General features: G+C 40.4%; 1 protein-coding gene across 3 annotated transcripts; it reads left to right on the top strand.

Moving 5' to 3' along the window:
* Positions 1-20: 20 nt before the first annotated feature.
* LOC119723079 (negative elongation factor D-like) lies at positions 21-22,497 on the top strand. Of its 3 annotated transcripts, none has more exons than XM_038193579.1 (15): positions 21-155; positions 1,880-2,037; positions 3,804-3,913; positions 4,578-4,687; positions 5,419-5,526; positions 6,947-7,099; positions 8,568-8,698; positions 9,601-9,721; positions 11,038-11,217; positions 12,838-12,977; positions 14,881-14,995; positions 15,659-15,754; positions 18,198-18,338; positions 19,037-19,166; positions 21,255-22,497. In XM_038193579.1, exons 1-15 carry the CDS (start codon positions 117-119, stop codon positions 21,287-21,289), a joined length of 1,767 nt encoding a protein of 588 aa, XP_038049507.1. In that variant the 5' UTR covers positions 21-116; the 3' UTR covers positions 21,290-22,497. The 3 variants fall into 3 exon arrangements, with proteins under 3 accessions (XP_038049507.1, XP_038049506.1, XP_038049508.1); XM_038193578.1 differs by having other exon boundaries at positions 82-155; positions 1,847-2,037; XM_038193580.1 differs by lacking the exon at positions 18,198-18,338 and having other exon boundaries at positions 82-155; positions 1,847-2,037.
* Positions 22,498-23,144: the final 647 nt, after the last annotated feature.

Raw genomic sequence — 23,144 nt, 5'->3', positions numbered from 1 at the left:
GCGCCCTTGTGCTAGCTTTTGTGGAAAAAGCTCTGCACAAAATGCACGAATACAGCGCTAGCAACCAAGCAAGCTTGAGTTAATACTGGTAGGCCTACCCACACGCAGGTCAAAATATGGATACAGAGGATTTCGACTGGGAATTTGAACACCCGGTGAGTTTTGAACCAACACTTAAATAAAATCGATGAATTTCAGAACGCAGCAATACGGCGGTCAGTCAACCGTCTGGTTCCCTGAGCAACTACTACTACTAGTATTCAACATGAGGATCTTTGGCTGTTGGGGCCAGACTATCAACCGAATGGTTCTCTGTCCTTTTCTCCTAAAAAATCCCCCAATGCGACTGACATGACTGATTACAAAAATAAAAATGAAAGCAACTTAGGCCTTAAATATTAAAAAGAACGATTTGGTTAAAAACATAAAATTAAAATAAAAGTAAAGAAAATTAGGCTATTAAATTAAATAAAATAGAAAAATTGTGTGGTGGTCTGGTGGTGGTGGTATGAACTGTAGTGTCACTGACGATGCAGCTGGATTCAATCCTAGACCTGTGAATGTGGCGTCAATAACAACGCCACGCGTAAATGTGAAATAAAACCCTTCGAAGTTAGACGTGTTCAAAATTTTCAACCTGAACGTCATTTGTCCCACAGTATGAAATTTGTAATAAAAACAGATAGTGGATATTTTGCCGGAGGTAATGACGGCAACGTAACGTTTACTAAAGGTTTGCCGGCGGCAATCCATATCAACAGAGGGCGCTGTACTCTTTATGATAGGGTTGAATTATAAGATGTATTAAATTCCCACCAAAAGTTGTGTAGCACGTTTGGTGTAGTGGTTAAGCAAAAGCTCTAGTGAGCGGGATGACTCGGGTTCGATCCCGATCCCCGCCACATTTTTAAGTTTTTTTTTCCCATCCCCAAATAAATAAAAATATTCTTCTTTTATTATTTTAACATGTCTCAAACATTTTATTGCAGAGTATTACATTTTCTTTTTCAGATTTGTGGCTCTGGAGGATTTTTTTTTTAAAGGGAAATAAAGTCCGAAATTATAAAATGGTCTGAATCCCATCTTGTGAATACGAGGTTACAACGATAATATTGGCATGGAGCCAGACTAAAATTTGTCACTGGAAAATGTTCAAGTACAAAAAAACAGTAACTGCGCATGTTCAGTGCATATCCGGCAAACTAACGTTTACTAAAGGTTTGCCGTCTCCGGCAAAATATCCACTGCCATAAAAAAAACTGTATCTTATCCGAGTGATCCCCGTTTGCTTTTGCCCAGGTCTGCATCGTGACTTTGGGCGTGATCTCTGGCTGCATGGTATAAACTGGTTTATGGCTTCTGACTAGCACCCCTTGAACAAAGACATTGACAAATTGAGGATCCACAAACATTGGGCTGGATAGCTCAGTTGGAAGAGCACTTAAACAGTAATCCGGACGTTGGAGGTTCAAGCCTGCTCCAATCAATTCCTTTGTTCAACTTTTCAAAAAATTGAAAACAAATAAAACTGCTGCAAACTGCTTTTTGACTGGATTGCCTGAAATTTATAAAAATAAAAAAAAAAATTTTTTTAGTCTCCTGATGATGACTAGAGCAGGCTAGTCGAAACGTTGAGACCAAAGACAAGTTCTTTTAGAACTAAGCAGGACTGTTCTTATCAGAACTAAGCATCCACTGAGCGACACTTGTTAATATTACCACATGGATTTTACCGCAAACCGAAATGATACTGAAAAAAAATTAAGGCGGCCGCGGCCTGATGTATCAATCTGAACAAGATCTTCTTCAGACGCAAAATTAACCATTTTCAAAAAATTATTATCAGATTGACTCTTTGCCCACATCATTTGATGGACAGGAGGTGGATCCTGACGAAGATGAGGAACAGGAGGAGATTGCCGATCCTTACAAGGATGATGAGAGCAAAGATGATGAGGCCATACAGAGGGAATGCCTCAAAGCATTCGCCAGCATTGATTACATCATGGAGTCTGGTGTCTTCAAAGATCTTAAGAGGTAGGCCAAGAAGGTCTGAGTAGCGGTGGTGGTCCTGCATCACTGCTAGCCCCATAAGTGTGGCTCAAATTCGGACTGATGAATTTGGAGCCACACACCAGTGATAGCAACATGTGTGGAAAGTTGTTTTGAGGAAATCAAAACCGGGACTGTTTTTTTCACTTGATATTCACTACCGATAAGATAAGTTAATAACCAAGGAAAGTCAAAAGGTCAAAGATACATGACCCATGACCTTGAGAAAAATACTGCGTTAATTTTTGGACAAACTCTCTGCAAATTTGGCCTGAAAATTGCAGGATAATTAGACATCTACGGGGTCAAAATTCAATTTGTCCCTGTTATTAAGTAGTTAAGCATCTTTCATAGTGAATATCAAGTGAGAAAACAACATTTCAATTTCCTTAAAACATTTTTCCACATATGTTGCTATCATCGGCGTGCAAGTATTTGAGCCACATATATAAGTCTACATCACTGTCAGATAACAAGAGACTGTTTTGTTGTTCTAAAATGATATTTTTTTTTTCATTCTTAGACAATAGACAAGTACTTGTCATGGACATCTTCATTGACCCCTTGCACACAGCACTCTCACGAATGACAGATTTTGTTATTTAAATTCAATGTCAACGGAAGTACAAAGTATGCTCTCATGTGTGTAGCAGAGGGACAAAGACCAGGGCCCAATTTCACGGCGCTGGTAAGCACACGATTTTATGCTAACAGAGCCTCCGTCTATTTCATGGAGACCGTAAGCATAAGCACAGCAAAAGGCACGCTTACTTCAGAGGAACAAAATTTGCTTAACGTAGTGACGTAACAATAGAAATCTCCAAGCGCGCGCGACCGTTAACACGTCCACGCCGTGAAATAGTGCTTAAGGTTAGCACATTTTTCTGCTATGCTAAACACAACTTTTCTGCTAACTGTTAAGCAGCGCCGTGAAATTGGGCCCTGCCCTCAGTGAGGGCGCTCTATCTTTGCAGGGGGTCTATTCTACAGGTTTACAAACTACAAATATTTAGCATTTCACATATGCACCTGTTCATCTAGACTGGGACCTCAAGAGCAGAAAAGCATGGCAAAACAACATCTTACCAACTGGAATCATTCTTCAGCCAACAAAATTCTCTTATGTTCATAAAACAAATATAAGATCCTCAGTGCTTGACCAGCAAGGTTTGAGATCTCTGTTCCGGAGGTTTTCTTTTTCCCGACAAAGTGAAGCCAGGGGACTTGTCACAGTGCTTAAACACATTTTTAATCTGACTGTTTATGACTCGTTTTCAGACACTAGGAGAGTTTGATATTGCGTTTGTTTGTGGTGTAAATCGAGGACACACACGTGCAACGTCATCGATGAATTGAGGACGGGAACCAAATTGAGGACTCCTCGGTTAGAAAACGTGTACTAAACCAATCAGAGTTGTTGCAAAAAGAACAAACCAAAAGGAAAGAGGAACAATAAAAATCCTTGATTTACACCATAAACAAACGTGCTAGAGTATGTAAACACCAGCAATCGTGGACCTAGGACAAAAAGGTTAGGGCACAAATAATACGTCCAAGATTGACCGATAGAACACGACTGTAAATCGTATTCAAAACCAATGAGCACTGCTGCTAAAAAGTTAGAGTACAAACGAAGGAATGAGAATTAGCGACAATAGGGGTCCACGATTGCTGGTGTTTACAGGGATGGTTGTGTGTATGTGTGGATGTATACCTATCTGACAAATTTGTTTGTGGGTTCATTACTTCAGGTACTTTCAGGCTGGGGGCACACCAGAACAAGTCGTCCTGCTGCTGTCAGAAAACTACACAGCCGTTGCACAGACTGTCAATCTGTTCGCAGAGTGGCTCATCTTCACGGGTAAATAAGTCTAGACACTAGACGGGCAGTGCTAGAAGAAAAAGAATCATTATTCTTTCACAGTAGTCATCACTTTTTCTAAGCTGTGTGTCAAAACCAAATGGACGTGTTCAGATAATCCGTCACGAGGTAGCTGCTATGTTTCTCCATTGAAGAGGGCCTTGTGAGTTTACAGTGATTGCGTGCCCTGTTTCGTCTGTAGGATTGAATGTTTCCAAGAAAGAACATAGAACTGTAGTCATTCAGAGCCCCTCAAGTTATGGGACTAAATAAGGCTCCCAAAGCTGAAGCCCAATAGGAAAGCCCAATATTGGACCATGATATAAATTTTTGTTCACCAGCTTAATAGGTTTTGTGTCGCCTAAACAAAATTTTGGGAGACACTTACAAGTCCTAAATTCTGTATTTTTTAATGTAACTTGGAACAACCATGCTTTGACTGTATGTGATTGATAAACCTACCAGTTGCCTGCTTTTGTCTGTTGACTGAATTTGACTAGTAACAGTACTTGCTGTAAATATGATCTGTCTGTTGGTGACTAGCCTGTGTAAAAGGCATGGCAGGGGAAGACGATTGAATTTGTTACTATCTGTGACTGTTCAGATAGCAGGAGGGTTGTGTTCATTTGTTCCTTATTCATTATCCACTCATTCTTATTTCCAGGTGTGAATCCCACTGAGGTGCAGCAGATGGTCGAGGACCATCTCAAGGCTCTCATCATCAAGCACTTTGACCCCAAGAAGGCTGACTCCATCTTCAGTGAAGAAGGAGGGGTAAAAATCACAAGTTCTGACTGATCTTTTAAAAAATAAACTGCCCAGAAAAGAACCCTTCTTTGTTTGTCAAAAGTGGGGCTTGAAATGTTAGATAAATCCTACTTCACCACAGTGATAACTGCTCAAGACAAATCACAAAACTGCCAGTGTGGTTGGTAAAGAAAACAGTCTAGACAAGCATTTTGACTGCTAGACTTGGTTTGGTGGGTATCTGGAGAACTGAAAATATTTATGATTACATTGTTACCTGACTTTCTCCACATCAATTATAACTCAGTAAAAGTAAAAGAAAAAAGTAAAAGGGACGAACCTGTGTTCACAGGAACAGAGTGCCCATCTCTCTTTTGAAGCAATTGTGCCAGACTAAATGTAATGCTGCTGCTGTGGGGGGATCGCCACACTTCCTCCACAGCGAGTCTGTTACCTTCCGAACATTGAATAATGCTGGTCCCCTTTTAACACCTGGTTTGAGAGGAGTAATTGAGGTAAAGCGCCTTACTCAAGGGCACAACATGCATGGCCACGGCGGGACTCAAACCCACAATCCCACGATCGTGAGGCCTGTGCTCTACCGCTAGACCACACATGCGCATATACTCAACTCAGTTCATAGAACACTGGGCAGGACTAAAAGAAAGTCAGCAATTTGTATGCATAACACCTTTTTCGTATAAAACTATTCTGTAAATACATATTTTTGAAACATTTGGGTTTTTTTCCCCCCACAGACCCCAGCTTGGCTTGAGATTATGATCCAGCATCGGACGTGGCGGTCCCTCTTCTACAAACTAGCCGAGGCTCACCCAGATTGCCTCATGTTGAACTTTACCATCAAGGTGGGTTTTCATGGAGGTTATAGGAACCATCCTGAAAAATCATCCATTATCCTCCACTGTGCAGGAAACATTGGTTTCTTTTCAGGGGATATTATGCCCCTTATTGACAGTAACTCGGCACTACCTTCCTCGGTCCTCTTGACGGATTTTGACTGAATTTGATGGATTTTGAACGACCTTGGAGTGTTGGGTTATACTTGGCTGTGGGTCCCAATCCACATTCATGATGTTCTAAGTATACAGGGTGGTGCAAAAAGAAGGAAACCCACTTTTGACGGCTATTTTCACCTACTTGTTTAGCATATTTCAGAAATTCAATTTAATGGTATTAAAATATTGATCTTTAAACATAAGTGACGAAAAAGTCATTGCAAATGCATATTTTGTCTCTAAGATATGGTAGTTTAAAAATGTCACATGCCAAACCTGTTTATCCTCGGACGGCTTTATTCCATCTGCTTGACTGAGCTCCGTAGCTTGATTTGAAGACAAAAACACTACACTAGACTTACACGTGGACAACAGTGATTTTGGTGACTTGTATTCAAATTAGCATAATAAATACACCATACTTGCAATTCTATAAAAGATTTTTTTCACCACGTATGGTGAAGAGCTATACTTCACTACATTGTAAAAAAACACTGTTCAAATACGTTAAGTAAGTAGGTAACAATTCCTGTCAAAAGTGGGTTTCCTTCTTTTTGCACCACCCTATCGAGGAAGAACTACATGTACGTCTAGCCCTCATACTCATGGGCGTCGCCAGGCCAATGTGACTTGGAGGGTGTGAAAACACATCTGCCAACAAACCATTCCGTGCCGGAAGTTAGTCAGGAATATTTTTCTGGTCCTTTGTTTGACTCGAGTCCCATTTCCCGTGACTCGGACTTGGACTCAAGTCACGATGACAAATGATTCGGACTCGGACTCGACCCTGTGGACTTGCACTCAGACTCGACCTGAGTGACTCGGGACTCGACCAAAAGTACTACAAAATACAAATCACTTACTTTTTTCAACAATATTTTGAAAACAATATACCTTAATGGCTTATCCCATGGTGTTTTTTTTTGAAGTGTTATACCTGTATTTCCAGTTCATTAAATTGTTAAAAATTGTTTTAAAAAAAATGGAAAAATATACACTGCGAGGTTTATGTAGTACTTAATAGTGACTCGTGACTCGGACTTGGACTTGACTTTTGTGACTCGGACTCTTGCTGCATGACTCAGACTCAGACTCGAGATAGGTGACTTGGACTCGAACTATATGTTTGGTGACTCGAATATAAGTCTGGATTTTACTGACAAAAACGAATAATGGAGGATGTCACATGCCCCCCCCCCCCTTTAGATGATAAAATACCACCCATTTGTCAACCAGTTTTACTATTTCCACCATGACGTACAATTCACAGTTGATCTCGGATGCCGGGTACCAGGGAGAGATCGGTAATGTGTCCACAGCTTGCCATGAGATTGAAGTCTTCACCAAAGTGCTTCAAACCACAATCAATAAATTACTGGAAGGCGGTGAAGATGCAGTCATCAAACATCTGCCGGAGTTTAGTGTGAGTCATTGAAAGTCAGGCACATTTCTGTAGTTCTCGGAAAACAACTTGTCTAGTTTTAAATAATTCCAGTCGATGTTCTAATTTTTGCTTTAAGTTTGTATGCACTGCAGAATTCGTAATAAAAACATTTCATGGTAATATATGTGAGGTGGTCTGGCAAATGAGACAGAACTGGGCTGAGGTCGAAATGAGGGTTTGCAAGTATTAGGAAAGAGAATAACATTCTCCCTACAATTCTGTTTGTTGCACTTCAATTGGACATTCCGTTGACAAGTTATGGCTGTTTAAAGTTTGCAGAAAGTATAATACTGATAAAAAGACCTTTAAAGTTTTGAGTTTTGTATTCGTGAAAATAATTTTATACCCTTTCTTCAAAACATATGTAATAGACATATCAAGGATTACAAATATCAATAAATCTGAAGATTGAAACAATTCGCCCCTATTCAGTTTTTCTCTCCACCGCTACGGCCTGTGCCCACTTCCGTATCATTTTGCCAGAACACCTCTCCTATGTTTATGGATTACATTGCATCAGTCCCTGGATCATCAATCCATGGCATCAGACATTGGATCATGTTTATAAATCAGCCTGAATGCTGCTCAGACTTGTGGACTCCGCTCACAAGTACCCCCTCAAAGCTGACAAAGATCCTGAGTGTCATAGCTTTGCATGCATTCAAAATAAATTATTTGTGCGTACTTTACACTATACACATGTGAGCCAGAGCACTCTTGTATTACATACATCCCGAGGACAGTCGCACACCTTTTTGTGAAAATGGTCCTCGAATGTAGGTCTTTGCGCTTTATGGGAGAGTGTTATATTATAGGAACAAAAGGAAGCACAATGTCTGGTCCTCAGACGTAATGGTCAAATACAACTGTGCACTTCAGTTCTGCAGCAAATTTCACGACACAGTGGAAAACTTATGCCATTTGTAGGATTGACACAACAAATTTGTTATGCAGCTGTGCAATAAAGTTACGATTGATTTCACGAAAATTGGCACAGCTGGGTAACATTTTAAAATAATTTGAACATCATGGACGAGGATAATAACAGCTTTTACGATGTTTGTGTATGATGTCTGTTCGGTCACAAAACAGTAATTGAATCACCTCCCTCTGCCAGTTTGAAAATAGTTTCCGACTTGCAAAGGGATTATGTCGCAACTCGAAACTTCGTTCTCCAGTAAAATAGCAATTGAGTTACTTCAAAAACAAAGCTGTGAGTTTCTGGCATCTACATTGATATTGAGCAATGATCACGAGTAGTCTTTAAAAAGGATCAGAAATTAGTCAGTTAAAAAGTCCATTTTTAGTCGCCACGCCATAACTTACACCACTTAAAATGATTGCATCATTTTATAATTTGTTGTGCAAGTTGCAGACTTGATCACTGTAATACTTCTGTGAAATGTGTCATAACTGAAATATTGCACAACTATTGGTCTCTCTACAGAAGATGGTGTGCCACGGTGAGCATACTTACCTGTATGCCCAGATGCTGATGCATCTCCTAGCCAAGGATAAAGACGGAGGATCTATCATCCGAAGGTTGTACCAGGAGGTACAGAATGCAGGCAAGAACAAGTAAGTCACAGGTCCTATGCACAGGGCTAAAGGTCCTCCAGTTTCAGGCTTTTTACCTTACTTATTACTTGTGTTCATACTTTACTTGAATTACTAAAAAAACTTGCAAAAATGGCAGAGCTCACTTTTAATATGTCCTTGACTTAACTAGTTTTGATCTGAGATTGGAAATTTTATCCCCCTAAAGGCCGGTTCATACTTCATGTGAATATGATGCGAATTTGATGTCAATTTGACGTCACAAAGCATTCTCTGCGAAATATGCCAGAGTTGAAATGTGTTCAACTTTTGCGAGATCGCAGTGCAAAAACTTGCCCTGACGTCACAAATTTATGTTCGCGTTCGCTTTTGCACTGAGTATAAACTGGTCGTAATGTAGCTTGTCCCTGAGAAGCGTGATGAAGCCACTGCAACAGTAGAGGTCACCATCATCAAGATGAATTAAATCCAGTCTTGGGAAATTTGGCGGCGCTACCCAAAAAATTGCTAGCAAACCTCAGCGTGCTGTATTCAAGCAGATGCTCATGTGTGAGGTATGCTTGGGTAGCGCTGCCAAACTCCAAAGACTGGATTTGATTCATCTTGTTGATGGCGACCTCAACCTTCACAGCGGCTTGCTCATGCTTTTTAAGGGACCTAAAGGCATGCTGTAACTTTCTAGCTCTCTCTTTGTAACCGTTGAGGGGGTAGTTGTACACGGAGCCAATCTGGTTCGTTAGTGTGACGCCATCTCAACTTAACCATGCGTACTTCACACGGTGTAGCACAGCACGAATGGAACCGCAAGTTCTGCTTGTAATCAGTTGTGCGTGCGCGTGAATGACAAAGTCACTAATGAACCGGATAGCTTCAGGAAGAGTCTATGTTAAGTGTGGTGCTTTGTGTTTTTTGTCTCTTGTCAGGGGTGAGGGAGTGACCCAGATAAGCCTTGCGTTGAGCAGTGCCGCTGCCTACCCCAAGGCCTGCCAAGCATTGCTGTCTATGATCTGTAGGGAAGCACTCAACACAGCCGACATAACTGTGGTAAGTCATGCGGCATAATTTATGTACTACGTGTAAAAAAAAAGACCTACTGAATTACCAATGGAATTAAAACAAAATTTCAGACTGAAAAAGTTCGGGTACCTGATTCCATGTTTCCTTTTTAATACCCAAAAACCCCTACTGAAAGGGAAACACAACTTTTTATTACTAATAGAGTACCGAAGTCAACTTTTTATTATGTCATTTAGAACTGGGAAGTGTAGTGCAAATGAATGGAGTACGCGCGCGTGTTGGTTCACAAGCTGAATCACGCGCGAATGTCTTTTACACACATAATTGTGCGCGTGACGTATTCACTTCGGTACTCTATTAGTATGTATCCAAGGAATGCTTAACTTTACTTTGAATCCAATTGCGGACAAGTTCTGACAGAGAGCTTGGGATGTTATGTGTTAAAATTGGCTATAGAGGCATTTTTGGAACACCACCGGTATGTAGGTCTCGTTGAGTGGGAAACACATTGCTTTTGTGTTTGCTGTGTGGTTGCTTGGTAACCCAATCATCACGGCGACAGATCTCTGGTTCCGAAGTTACCCGTAAAGGCACTTTGGTAGGGACTGTGATTGCACTGGTCTAGAATGGTCATATATCAAGCTTAAAAAGAATGTGATATCATTATGCCAGTCAAGCACAAGCTTAGACATCATTTGCATCACACATGGTAAAGTGCTTGGTGTAGCATATTGCACAGAGTATCAGATGTGTGAGGTGCATTCTATGAGTCTGTAAGAGAGCAAACTCGGTGGTGAGTAGTCTGCGCTAGTAAGCAGGAGGTTGTGGGTTCGAGTCCCATCCGCGTGATTTTTTCTCTATCACTCAGGGGCAACTCAGAGTGTACGAGATTTATAAAATCGGTGAATGGCAAAACACAAAATCGAATATACATCACCTCGACGCAAATTCCATCTTATGAATAGTTTCATTGAAGCACCCACTGCTATACCAGATTCGAACCAGCCAGCTGACCCCGGCAAGCTTGATGGTCGAGTGGTAAGACGTCTGCGCTAGTAAGAAGGAAGTCATGGGTTCGAGTTCCACCCGAGTGATTTTTTTCTCACAATCACTCGGGGTAATACTGAGTATATAGCGTTTACAAAATATGTTGGTAAAGGGCGAAACCCAATATTGAATCTCTGTTGACAGTTGTTATGCGTGACACCTTTTTTACACCCTTTAGGAATCACGGCACTGTCCATTTTATCTTGAGTAACGTGCATCCCTCGGCTTGAAAAACATCATGTTCCACATCACAGCAGTCAAGTATTGTTAAACTATTCACGTTTTTTGCCATGTAGCTGTTCAAGCTGTACATGGGCCCTGACCCACCGCCGGTTGAACTGATCCGAATCCCTCAGCTCATGGAGCTCTTCAAGCAGACGTTGTTCAAACCGGGAGCCAACGTCAATCCTGAACACAGAAACAAGTACACCTACCTACTGGCCTATGCAGCTAGTGTGCACGAGACGTTCAAAAAGGTAAATAAATAACGGCGGGGTTGTTGAATCAAGTCACTGCATTTTTAGTTTTGCAAATACCCTCAGGTTACCATTTCATTGAGCTGGTAAGCAAAAAAAAATTGACGAGGATAGAAAAATTATTGCATTGCAACTAGGGAACAATGTGAGGGCCCAGTCTTCACTGCGTGATAATGACCGGCTTTCGGCTCGGTCCATTAACAGCGGCCATCTTCCAACCTGCAGGGCCCAATGTCATAGAGCTGCTTAAGCCAAAAATTTGCTTAAGCACGAAAAAATATTGCTTAGTAAAATTAGGTTACCGGCCAAAACTCCATGTGATGTACATTGCTTGTGACTGGTATTTAGCTGTTGTTTACTTAGCATAACAATCGCATGGAGTTTTGGCCAGTAACCTGATTTTATTAAGCAAGACGTTTTTGTGCTTAAGCAAATTTTGTGCTTAAGCAGCTCTATGAAATTGGCCCCTGCAGCTGGTCATTATCATCGATCGAAGACTGGCTCGTCACACTGTTATTCCCATTAATAAATACCTTTTTAATGAAATAAACATTTAAAATGCTCCAATTTTGTGACTTTTCTTTCGGCAATATTTCCAGACTTTTCGTGTTCATGTTCAGTGGCCTTATTTCAGCTTATGCGTGGTACCCTGTCTCTTAAATACGCGTTGTTATATACCACCCTAGCGGGCCCAGGCTGTGCTGGACGATGTCTCCATTGCATTACGACTGACATCCAGGGTATGAACTTCTGCTGCCGTAGTGAAACAAATTACAACAATTTTTTTTTTCTTCATATTTTTACCTGATAGAGGAAGCTGAAATTTCGTGTACGTATTCCTTGTGTCCAAAATTACAAAGATGCTCGGTTTAGAAAAGTAAATATGTCCGTGGGCGACGTGTTTACAGAAAATAAATCGCAGATCGATCCACGCTTTCGTCGTAAACATCCTCAGCACTGCAGGATCGCCTATTGCAGGATCTCTTGTCTTCTTGAACATTTACATTGTTTTGCAAATGTTGCTTTTTAAAGGGAATGTACAACATGGCTTTTGCTGCAATTTTCAGATATAAGTGCATTTGGAGGATTTATTTGTTTTAGCAAATATTGTTAAACTGACTTGCTTCACTTTTTTGGCTTGTAGATGCTGGAAAAACCAAGAAAACCAATTATATTCTTGTAGTCTGGTTCCCTGACCCCACCTAAGGGAGCAATTCATAGACTTTGGGGAATTGTATGGTCAGAGTATCAATTAAGCTGGCTTGTACTCGTTCACAGGTGTGTAATCAACTGCAAAGAAAATGTGGAATAACTAAATATAAGAAATATGGAGTAGTTTTTGAAAACAGCCAGTTTTCTCCAGCGCTGGTCGGCCAACCAGCGTTGGAAATATACAAATTTTCTTGAAAATGTCAGCACACCAGGAGCCACAATGTTACAGGATGCTTTAGACTGTCATTCCCTAACAATCCAGTACGGTATTTTGTGATAATTGGATCATTTCGTTTTTTGATGTTTGCAAATGTTGTATCTTTCCTTTAAATCAGTTAAGATTTCAGAAGGAAGAAGGTGTTTATTTGATTGTGTACCAGATTTCTCTTGATTTGTTTTTTTTGCCAGGAGAAACGAATTACGTTGAACAAGGATGAACTGAAGCCTACGTGTCAAGCCATAGATAAGGTGTACAACATCTGCAGCTGTGATCAGAAAGTGGGTTCCGAGCTGACCGCTGAGCTGACTGCCTTCTATCAGTGTATAAGGTACAACAGGCTCTCGGCCACTGGGCTGGTCTCAAACTTTGAATGACTGAAATGTTTGCTTAGGTTAGGCTCACATTATGGACTTAGTGCTAAAATAACACATGGCCCTGTGTGTGCTTCTTTATACAAGAGCGACTAGTGAACATCATACTGCGTGCACACATGTGAATATGGTGCAGATTTTTCACAAATAATTTTTGTTTGAATGTGCGTAAACTCCTAGCATCTCTGGGATACCACTGGGCAGAGTGGCAGAGTCTGTCTTATGTCTCGCCGTCTGTCATCATATGAGGGTACTTGTGCACAGGTCCAATGGGAACTTAAAGCTATAGTCCATCATTTGCAGCCATCCGAAAAAGTAACTGGCTTATTATTGTTGAAAAACATACTTGGTTGAAAGATAGTAAGTGGACTAAACTCCCTGTGAAATTAATCTTTCTGGCAAGCTATCATTTTGAAGTAATCAACGAAAGAAGGCCTTTCCAACGGTGCGTCTTAAGACGCACCGTAGGAAAATTTAAATTAGTAGTTCCTTTTGTTATTCGGCGCAGCGCGCGCAAGCATTGGCACGACCCACAGGCGTGCGCGGTTGCTATAATTCGTCGGATCAGTGCGCGACATCGCGTATAGCTGCAATTCAAAACAATTCAAAACATGATTCAGCAACTTTTGATTTGAAATTGAGATCCTAGAATGTTGTTTTTCTCAGAATATACAGCTGAAGCTGAGCTGAAACTTCATCAGGTTAGTTGTTCAGTATCCTTCATTAGATTTTGAACACTTTTTTTGCTTTAAACGAACAAAATGCACAAATTACAAATGATGGACTATATCTTTAAATGAATCTAAAAACAAAATTTGTTTTGTGTATAACTGTGACTGTATCTGTGATATGTGACTGCATGAAAAATGTTGCTTTAAAAGTGCATTAGTTGGCACTGTTTAAATTGCCAATACTTTTTCCTGGCACTTGAGGGTGCTGTTGCTCTGATATCACTTATAGCATCCACTTCAACAATTTCATGTAAAACTTTAAAAATGTCCAAAAAAAAAACCTGTGAGATTAGTCAGGATTTTTTGTCAGGATTTTTCCAAATTTGAGGAATTTTAAAGATTCCTTTTGAATTCTGGAAATGCTGAGGTTTTACTGTGAACGTGTTTTTATCTATAAAGGTATTAAGAAATTGGTATTTTAGGGGTGCCTTTTGGCAAATTTATACAAATATATACCATGTACCCCACGATGTTCTGGGGCCCTTGGTGATCCTCAAACCCTCTGCTGATTATTCCTTGAATTTTTCATTTATTAACAATCTCGCCCCTGAAACTGTGTAAAAAAAAAAGTCAGTTGGAATACTTAACTGGCTTATTACAGCCTATTTTCCATATCAAGGTTATATTGCAGAGAGCAATGCAAAAAAGACCCACACTGCAGCGCAGACATGTGGAAACATTTCATCCGCAAAGGTCGCCGACAACCCAGGCAAAACTATCTTGCAGCCGTTTCGCAAAGTTGAACCCAGTTCCGTGCCATGTCTGCGCAGTCTGCAAAAGCTTAACGACGATATGGAAACTAAGATGACTAAGAATGAAAGTGACCACATATGATCCTTCCTAATGGACCGATCCAGTAAGCCCCGCCCACTGCGCACTGGGCAAATTAACATGTGCTCCTCTCCAATGCCACACTGCATTTTCCTGCCGCGCGCATCATACGCACGTGCACGCATGTCGGACATGTCGGACTTTTGTGCACGCACGTCGGACATAAATCACGGCTGTGATTGGTCAGAACACCATGGGGCGGTGCTTACTGGATCGGTCCATTGTTGAGTGGGAGCCTCAATTTAGGCCTGTGTATAATGCTTGGGTGTCTGGATTTCCTCTCCTGTCTGTCTGCTAGGTACCCTGTTGTAGCCCTGGGTGTGCTGTACTGGGTCGACAAAACGGTTCTAGACCCCGCCTACTTTCAGCGGATCACTGACCACACCCCTCTGCATCTCATTGTACTGGATGAGGTAGGACCCTCGTAATCCAGTCAGAAAAGTTTCTTTATTATTTGAAATCTCTCATGCGTGTACAAAACAAAATCAATACTCGTCTTTCATATTTAATTGTATTTTAAAGAGTTTATTTATTAATTTCATTTACACATTTAAAAGTTTGTGATAGGGACTATACATTTTGATAAAGTAAAAATGAATAACAGTATTTTTGTGGGACTTTTTTTTAAATAAACCACTAGGTGCATTACACTTAGTTTTATAGTTGAACAAAAAGATTCACTGGAGTAAAGATCTGTCTGTTGTGAAGTAATTATACCTTATTTGAAGGAGGGTAGATTTTTTGGTTCAATTTTTAAATCAATTAAAAAGGAAGACAGCAGGTAAAAAAATGGAATCAAACAATTTTATGCAACTACATGTATTAAAAAATAACACTTGTTCCATGCAGGAAAAATAAGTGCACTATGTGGCCTTCTCATGAGTGGCCAAGTGTGCAGGACGAACCGTTCAAGTGTCTTTCAAATTTCCCTCTTTGTCACCATTGGGAGGGTACTGACGCAGATCGTTCACCCAATTCAGGCAAATTTTGTGGGTATTTCCATATCAACAACCCTACAACAGTCCTTGGCATCAAGACACTCACTCAGAATGTCCTTTGTTTTCTGTCTCCCCAAGGTTGTTAACTGCCACCCACTTATTCACGGCAAAGTCCTGGAACTTCTTATCAGATTATTTGAAGATCCGTACCCACAACTGGATGTCCTTGTGCAGGTGAGTGGTCTCGTGTTAGGAAAACTTATACAATTTAAAAGGTGAGGAAAGTTGGTATTCGTCACTGTCGCATAGTCACTGTGATTTGTGACACTCAAAACCTTTTTTTGGCTGATTTTTTTTTGAGTGGTCGGGCACAACCCGACCACTCTTTGGATCTGTTACGATTAATCTTTCTTTCTTTCTTTCTTTCTTTCTTTCTTTTTTTTTCCGGACAATACTTCTCCGCGGGTTTTCTCTTAAACGGTATATGGTATGAACTTGTAACTTTCAATATATATCGACCCTCATCCCTAGTGGTGCATATTACTCTGACGTCATGATTACGTCATCAGGTGTCAAATTACAAGTGATTTTATCTGAAAAAGTGACCAATTACTTTCACCTATAACTCTTGAACTAAATATTCAATGATGTTTGTATTCTGCAATCAGATAGACCATTAAACGCTTAACAGTTTTTGTCGTGTACGTGAACTCGCTTGACCTTTACTTCCGGGTCTACCGGAAGGTCAAAGTTAGGTGAATTCCAAATGAAGACGTTAGCCTGACATCAAAACAAGGCAACATTTCTTCCAAACGGTTCACGGTATGATCACAAAACCTTGTGTGAACTTATACCGTGTTACGAAGATGTTATAAATTTTGTTACGTCATCATGACGTCATCAGGTATCAAATTACAAGCAATTTCAGGGCAAATTTTGACAAAATAGTTTGCTTTATATCTTGTGAACTAAATAGAGTATTGTGTTCGTTTTTTCGTGAGGTTGTAGACTATACCGTGAGAAACATTTCGTGTTCCCGGACGCAAAACTGCTTGACCTTTACTTCCGGTGTTACCGGAAGTGCAATAAAAACTGAATATAACTCAAAAGCGGAAGCATTTTACTACAGACATATATATTATGAAAGTGTTTAGTGAGGAATGCAAGATGCAAAAAGCAGTGTGATGACGTCATAATCCGAAAGGGCGCCCCCTATCGGCACATAAAATAGAGTTTCCCTTCTTTAAATGTAAAACCATCCGTCCAAATTTTATCAAATCGCCCCTTGACATTCTCTGATTAACCACAGATAACTTGGCAAGGTTTCAAATTCATGACGTCATCAGACCGGAAGTTGCCTTAAGGAGAATTTGAAAAAGATCATAGTTTTAATTTAATTCTATCATTTGATCCCTGTCATATTTCCGAAGTCCACATAATGATATCCATTACAATGTTCACCTTTGGATCTCTAATGCTGTGATGTCATCAAACCGGAAGTTAGGTGTTATCAATACGTCATCAAACCGGAAGTTAGGTGTTATTAATACAAACAATTATATTTCCCATATTTTCATACGTTATTTTAACTTTACAATGAGAAATTATCCTCTCCGAACTTTATCAGTATTCATTCACCATTTTTGACTGATTACGTCATTAAACCAAAAATAACTTTTTGTGCACATAGAATGTTTACTGAAATTTATTACACCGTTAAAGATACCTTTTTGAAACATTGATTGTACTTGAAGGGTTTTAATGTCCTGATCCTTTTTTCTACATAAACATATATTCTTAACTTAACTGGGCAGTGTATAATGAAAAGGCTGTCCGCCCGACCACTCTGCGTTTGTAACTAAACAAACGCGAAACTCTAGTTTATGATTGTTTTACAAAAAAAAGTGAGGTTCCCTATAGCAAAACCAGGCTGAATCTGGAAACAGTAACATGGCATTCAATTTATGCAAAAAACATCTAAAGAACACAGACTCATTGTCAAGATGTAAGATTTTGCTCCATTAGCCTTCTGTATAATGATTGCTCTTGTCATATAATACACAAAGGGAAATTGAATAGGTGCATTTTTTGTCAAACGTATTTCATAATTTCTTATTATGAGTGGAAAAAAGCTTAAGATTTATTTATGAAGCAGTGACTTGCTTGGGTTCAGCATGGGATGTCGCAATATTTAGTGGGAGGAGTAGATTCTAGTGCAACTGAATACCGTTAAGCAGTGTCTACAAGTAGTTCCCCAATAAATCACCAAGGTGAAAAGCAGGTTTTGTGCTCCCCCCCCCTCTCCCCGGACAGCTTGTCTGTTTTGTGCATCACTTGATTTGAAAATTTGCCAGTCATGATCGATCAGGTGTGGTTCTGTGTTCTTGGGCTGTAGGCTGCAGTTTTAATCTATGTGAGTTTCCTTGACATTTTTGAAAATTTAAAACCTGGCAGGAAGTGTAGCAGTATTAAAAGAAAGTTACATTACAAAAAACTTTTAAAACAAATTTGTAAACCTTCAAACGTTGTTCACCCCAAAAGAGATTTGAGTTAAGAACATTGTCAGGACAAAGCTTCTTAAAAGCAGTTGTGAAAAAAGCAGAAACAACATCTGAAGATTTGAATTTTTAGAAGGGTTCTTACTACTAACTTGCTCATTGATGTCATCATGATGCAGATGGAGCTGAAGAAGACCATTTTAGATCGCATGGTGCATCTTCTCAGCAAAGGCTTTGTTGTGCTTGTTGTTCAGTACATCGCCAAGTGTGTAGACGATTCAGACACCGACATGTCTCTCATCAGACATTTCGTGACAGAGGTGAGAAGGCCTAGTGAAACTCCCCCCTTCCTTCCCACTCCCCAAGTCACTTACTTGGCTATTTCAAGTTGGTTTCTTGTCAAACAAAATAACCATTTATAGTTGGCCTTTTTTAAATTTGATGCAGGAACAATCGTCTGCCTTGTCTATACGTATTTGTAACGGTGACTGAAGCCATCAAATTTGCCAAATTGTCAATTTAAGTCTGTCACCACAGACAAATGCACAAGTGACATTTTACTGTGAGATGTCAGGTCCCATGCTATATTTTAATTTCAGAATTATGAACATGTTAGTCCCAGTGCAAACAAGTTTGTTTACATTTCGAAAAGAAACATGTGACGAGGATGACGACTAGCATTCTGACAGCTCGATTTTCGAAGACCAACATTTTATGACCTTGACATTCTTTTACACTCTTTGAACCTTTTAATTCAATTCATTAGACCTGAGACATAATGACGTCTTGCTTTGTTTACATGTGCGCTTTCTTATGAGGGCATGGCGCTCTCGTCCCCACCTGGCTCCCATGGGAAAGCGCACACGTAAACAAAGCTTGACGTAATTATGTCTCAATGTTATTGAAACCAATTTTATTCTCCACCATGGAGAACTCAAGTAGCCTTGTACATACACACACACTCTACATGTTCTGACATACACTGAACAAATTGTCTGCTCTCCGACCTTTGACCCAGGTGCTGGACATGATTGCCCCGCCCTACACCTCTGAGTTTGTCCAGCTCTTCCTGCCAATCATTGAGAACCAGGACATCACGGGGACATTACGTAATGAGGACGGCAAAGATCCAGTCTCCAATTTCATTGGTAAGAATGTGAGAGTCGGTGATGTCGTCAAGATCTCGCATATTCAATTAATTATGCAAATTTCAGATACGAAATGAATTAAAGGGAAAATACAACATTTGCAAGCATCAAAAAATAAAACTACCAAATCATTTTGAAATACCTTGCTGGACTGTTAGTGAATGACAGTGTAAAGCATCCTGTAAAATCATGACACCTGGTATACTGTCATTTTCAAGAAAAGTGGTATTTTTGTATCAATTTCCAACGCTGGTCGGCCGACCAGCGTTGGAAGAAAACTGTTTTTTTCTCTCAAATATTGGCCCCAATTGACCATCGCACTTGTTTGCAATCGATTACACACCTATGAACGGGTACAAGCCAGCTATACTGGTTCCCTGACCTTACAATTCCCCAATGTATGTAAACTGCTCTGTTTCTTCTGATATGAAGTCAGGGAACCAGACTACAGGAAAATGATTGTTTTTCTTGGTTTTTATAGCATTTTCGAACCCAAAACCTCAAAAAAGTCAGTGTAACTATATTTGCTATATATTTCCAACCCCCCAATTCCATCCATTTCTGAAAATTACAGCAAAAGCAAATGATGTATATTCCCTTTAAGTAAGTATTCTGTAGACCAATCCATGCAAAAACATTGTGTTAGCTATTGTTCAGATAATCTGTGATGTGGCAGTTGCTCTGTACAATAGCGTGGACAATGGTTTCACCATTGAAGGGGCCGCGTGGGTGTAATTAGCCTTGGTCATTGCGTTCGTCTATAGTGTCTTTGATGATCATTGACTGGCCACTACCATGAACACTAGCCATGCGCTATGCACTGTAAGGAGTGTGAACAATGACCTCACGCATCTAGGCTACAATATGCAAATCAGATGGTTCTGACTGAACATCTTGGAACAACGGTTGCATTGGCTTATTTTTGTCTCTATTTTGTCGCTGGATTTATATCCTGTTAAATTTGGCCTGCGACTCCAAACTTGTTGAAGAATGTAGCTACAATATCCAGCTCTCTATCTACGTAAAAATATGAACGTTAATGACCAAATACTGAATTAATCTCATCTGTATTCGCATGTGAGGTCATCCCTGGAAATCCAGTGACAAATTGTAGAAAAACATAAGCCAATGCCAACCGTTGGTCCAAGGCGTTGGGGTGGCACCAACTGATTTGCATATTTAGCCTAGCCGCGTGAGGTCGCTGTTCGTGCTTCATAGAATGCATAGCATGCGGCTTGTGTTCATGTTAGTGGTCGGTCATTGATCATCCAGGACACTATTGATGAACGCCTTGACCAGGGCCAGAGTGGTCAGTGATCAGGTGCCCCGATTTTTCAATAACTTCATAATCACATGAAAGAATACTGATATTTTGGTCAACTTTTTGTCGGGTAAAAGCTTGTTTTTTTAGAGCTGAAATCTCAATGAGACCTCAAGACCTTTCGAGTCCTTTTTAGGGATCCATTGCCCCAATTCGGGCATTTCACAATGCAGTGCGCCACCAAGAGTTTGCCACGGAGAGTTCATTTCTCCCAGTGCATTGTGTGAGATGGTCAACAAATTCGCAGCGCTGGCTATTTGAAATTGTTAGTTTGTCCGGTCAGTAGTTTCGTAAGCGTACGATTCAAGTATCTGTTTGCCCTTTTCTTTTCTTTTTAGCAATATGGGTTTTTTGTAAGGCGGCAGAACGCTATGCCCCAATCCTTAACAAATTAGCTCAAGTTGTCTACTGATACTCGTTCCAATTAGCCGTAAGCTTGAAAAATGGACTCTCCACGGCAAACTCTTGGTGGCGCACTGCATTGTGAAACGCCTGAATTTAATGATAATTTTAAATCCGGCTTCATCATTAGAACAACACAGTTGATTTGTGTGTTGAAAGTCTTTGCTGACAGGTTTGATGCAAATCAGATCTGATTTTTTATTTATACAAAAGCATTTGTGTGAGGTCTCAGAATCGACCTGGACTACATCACTCATGAGAGTGTTCCGTCAGATTTGTTAAATCCCTGTGTTCGGTGGAGATTAAGTTTTTCAAGTCACTAATAATTGCAGCAATACTTTCTGGTTCATTGTTTTTTCCCGCAGTTCACTGCAAGACCAATTTCATAATGATGACCTGAATTCGCCACTAGAGGGCAGCAGACCTGTGAGATAGACGAGAGACACTGGGCCACATTGAACAGAACCTTCTACAGAAGAGCAACCAAATCTGCATGACAAGGCAGCCAACACAAACTTGGTTTGCCTTGAAAAAAAAGTTTTGCTATCTTCAGAAGGCTTTGTCGCTTGGCACAAAATGACAATAGTGATTGTGCCCATTGCACAATGGGGCTGCTTCTGTGCACATTGTGCTCAAATAATGACTGAAAATAATGTTGAATGGCCTAATATATGTACTACAGCATTCAAGTGGTGCAGAGAATACCATAGACTTGTTGACCCAACTCATCTCTTTCCAATTTGAGATCCGCTGTGTTTTAAACACATCTGATGTCAGGAGAATTACCAACAACAGTTAGTACATAGCTGCTTCTTTGAAAGCATCTACAAGAGTGACATACTGAAAATTCATCATGGTTTTTCTGGAATATTAAAACCTTTTTCTAGAATGTCCATTGGTTTTCATTCAAACTCCTGGACATTTTCTGGTAGCCTTGTCTAACGTACATGATGCTGATGGCAGTTACTATTTTGGATGATCCTCTTGTATCTCTATGCCAGTTCTGACATGAAGTTTTTTTTCTGACATGAACAGTTTTTTTTACAAAGGCTACAGAAGAAATTTTTCAGTGATCAAAGTAATACGCCATTTGAATCATTTAAACAAGAAGTGGTCTCACAAAACCACCGTAATATGGTACAAATCACAATTTGAACAAAGAAATTCACTGGAGCGAATTTGAAGTGGAGTGGGCTCCGTGCATAAATACCCCCTCAACGGTAAAAATAGGAGAGTTGGGGGGGAGACCACTGGGACAGACATTCAAATGCATTGCCGATGCACACCTGATGCACATGTGAAGACGCTATATGGCATTGTGCACATTCGGAATGAAATTAGTTGGGCCTGTTTCACGCTATTTGCGTGCAAACCAGTATGCGCATGCGGTATGTCCCGCCAACTGGGCTCTCAAAAAGCGCCCTCTCTTGTTTGCACACGGAGCCCATACCGTACCAATGCTCTACCAACCGAGCTATCCAGCCCTATGTTGGTGGTTTCCCTAAAAGCTGTACTGTTAAAAATGTTCTACATGTGAGAATGCATCAGATGAGGAGATGTACTGTGCAATCCTGAAATAAATTGGGCACTGTTACCAACCCCCCACCCCCTATTTGTTCCCTGGTCAACACCCTCTCTCTTACCCACTTGTTTTGTTTTTCTCAAGGCCTATAGGCCCTACCATTGTTCCTTTCCTTTGTGTCAACTGAAAACCAGCGAGTACACCGTAGCAGTTAAATCAACTCCATTTCAGAGACGACAACAGTTCCCTTCTGTTGCACTAACCCATCAAAGAAACTGATCACTTAACACTACGGGACCTTCGATCTTCAGAAGTCAGTGACACTTCTGTGAATTCAGGTTGTCGCGGGTCAATTGAGGTCGTGGGTTTTTTCCAGCTGGAGGCTTTGGATAGATCAGCTTAATTGACGGGGAATCTGGGCCACGGGCCAAAACCAAGCCAGTGTAGTTGACTTTCGTTTCCTCAGAACCAGGAAAATGTGTTCCATAAAGCCCAGTTCATACATTGCCAGATATCTTTCTCATTATATACTCTGACTGTATGTCAAATGCCATGCTTGTACCATCAAAGGCGCAATCCCATCACCTTTCTGCCGTACTGTAGCGTTAGGTTTGGAAACAAGTTACCTAAATATTGGTGTTGCTAATATCACAGCAGGAAAGTGGTCACTGGTCACCTCTTATATGTAAATTGTCAGTACTTTTCCTCTATATCATGTAGCTCTATTCCTATT

The sequence above is a fragment of the Patiria miniata genome, unplaced genomic scaffold, assembly GCF_015706575.1.
Source record: "Patiria miniata isolate m_02_andy unplaced genomic scaffold, ASM1570657v1 HiC_scaffold_16, whole genome shotgun sequence".
In the NCBI taxonomy this organism is placed as follows: Eukaryota; Metazoa; Echinodermata; class Asteroidea; order Valvatida; family Asterinidae; genus Patiria; species Patiria miniata.
The sequence above is the reverse complement of the archived record's forward strand: the minus strand, read 5'-3'. Positions and strand labels throughout refer to the sequence as shown.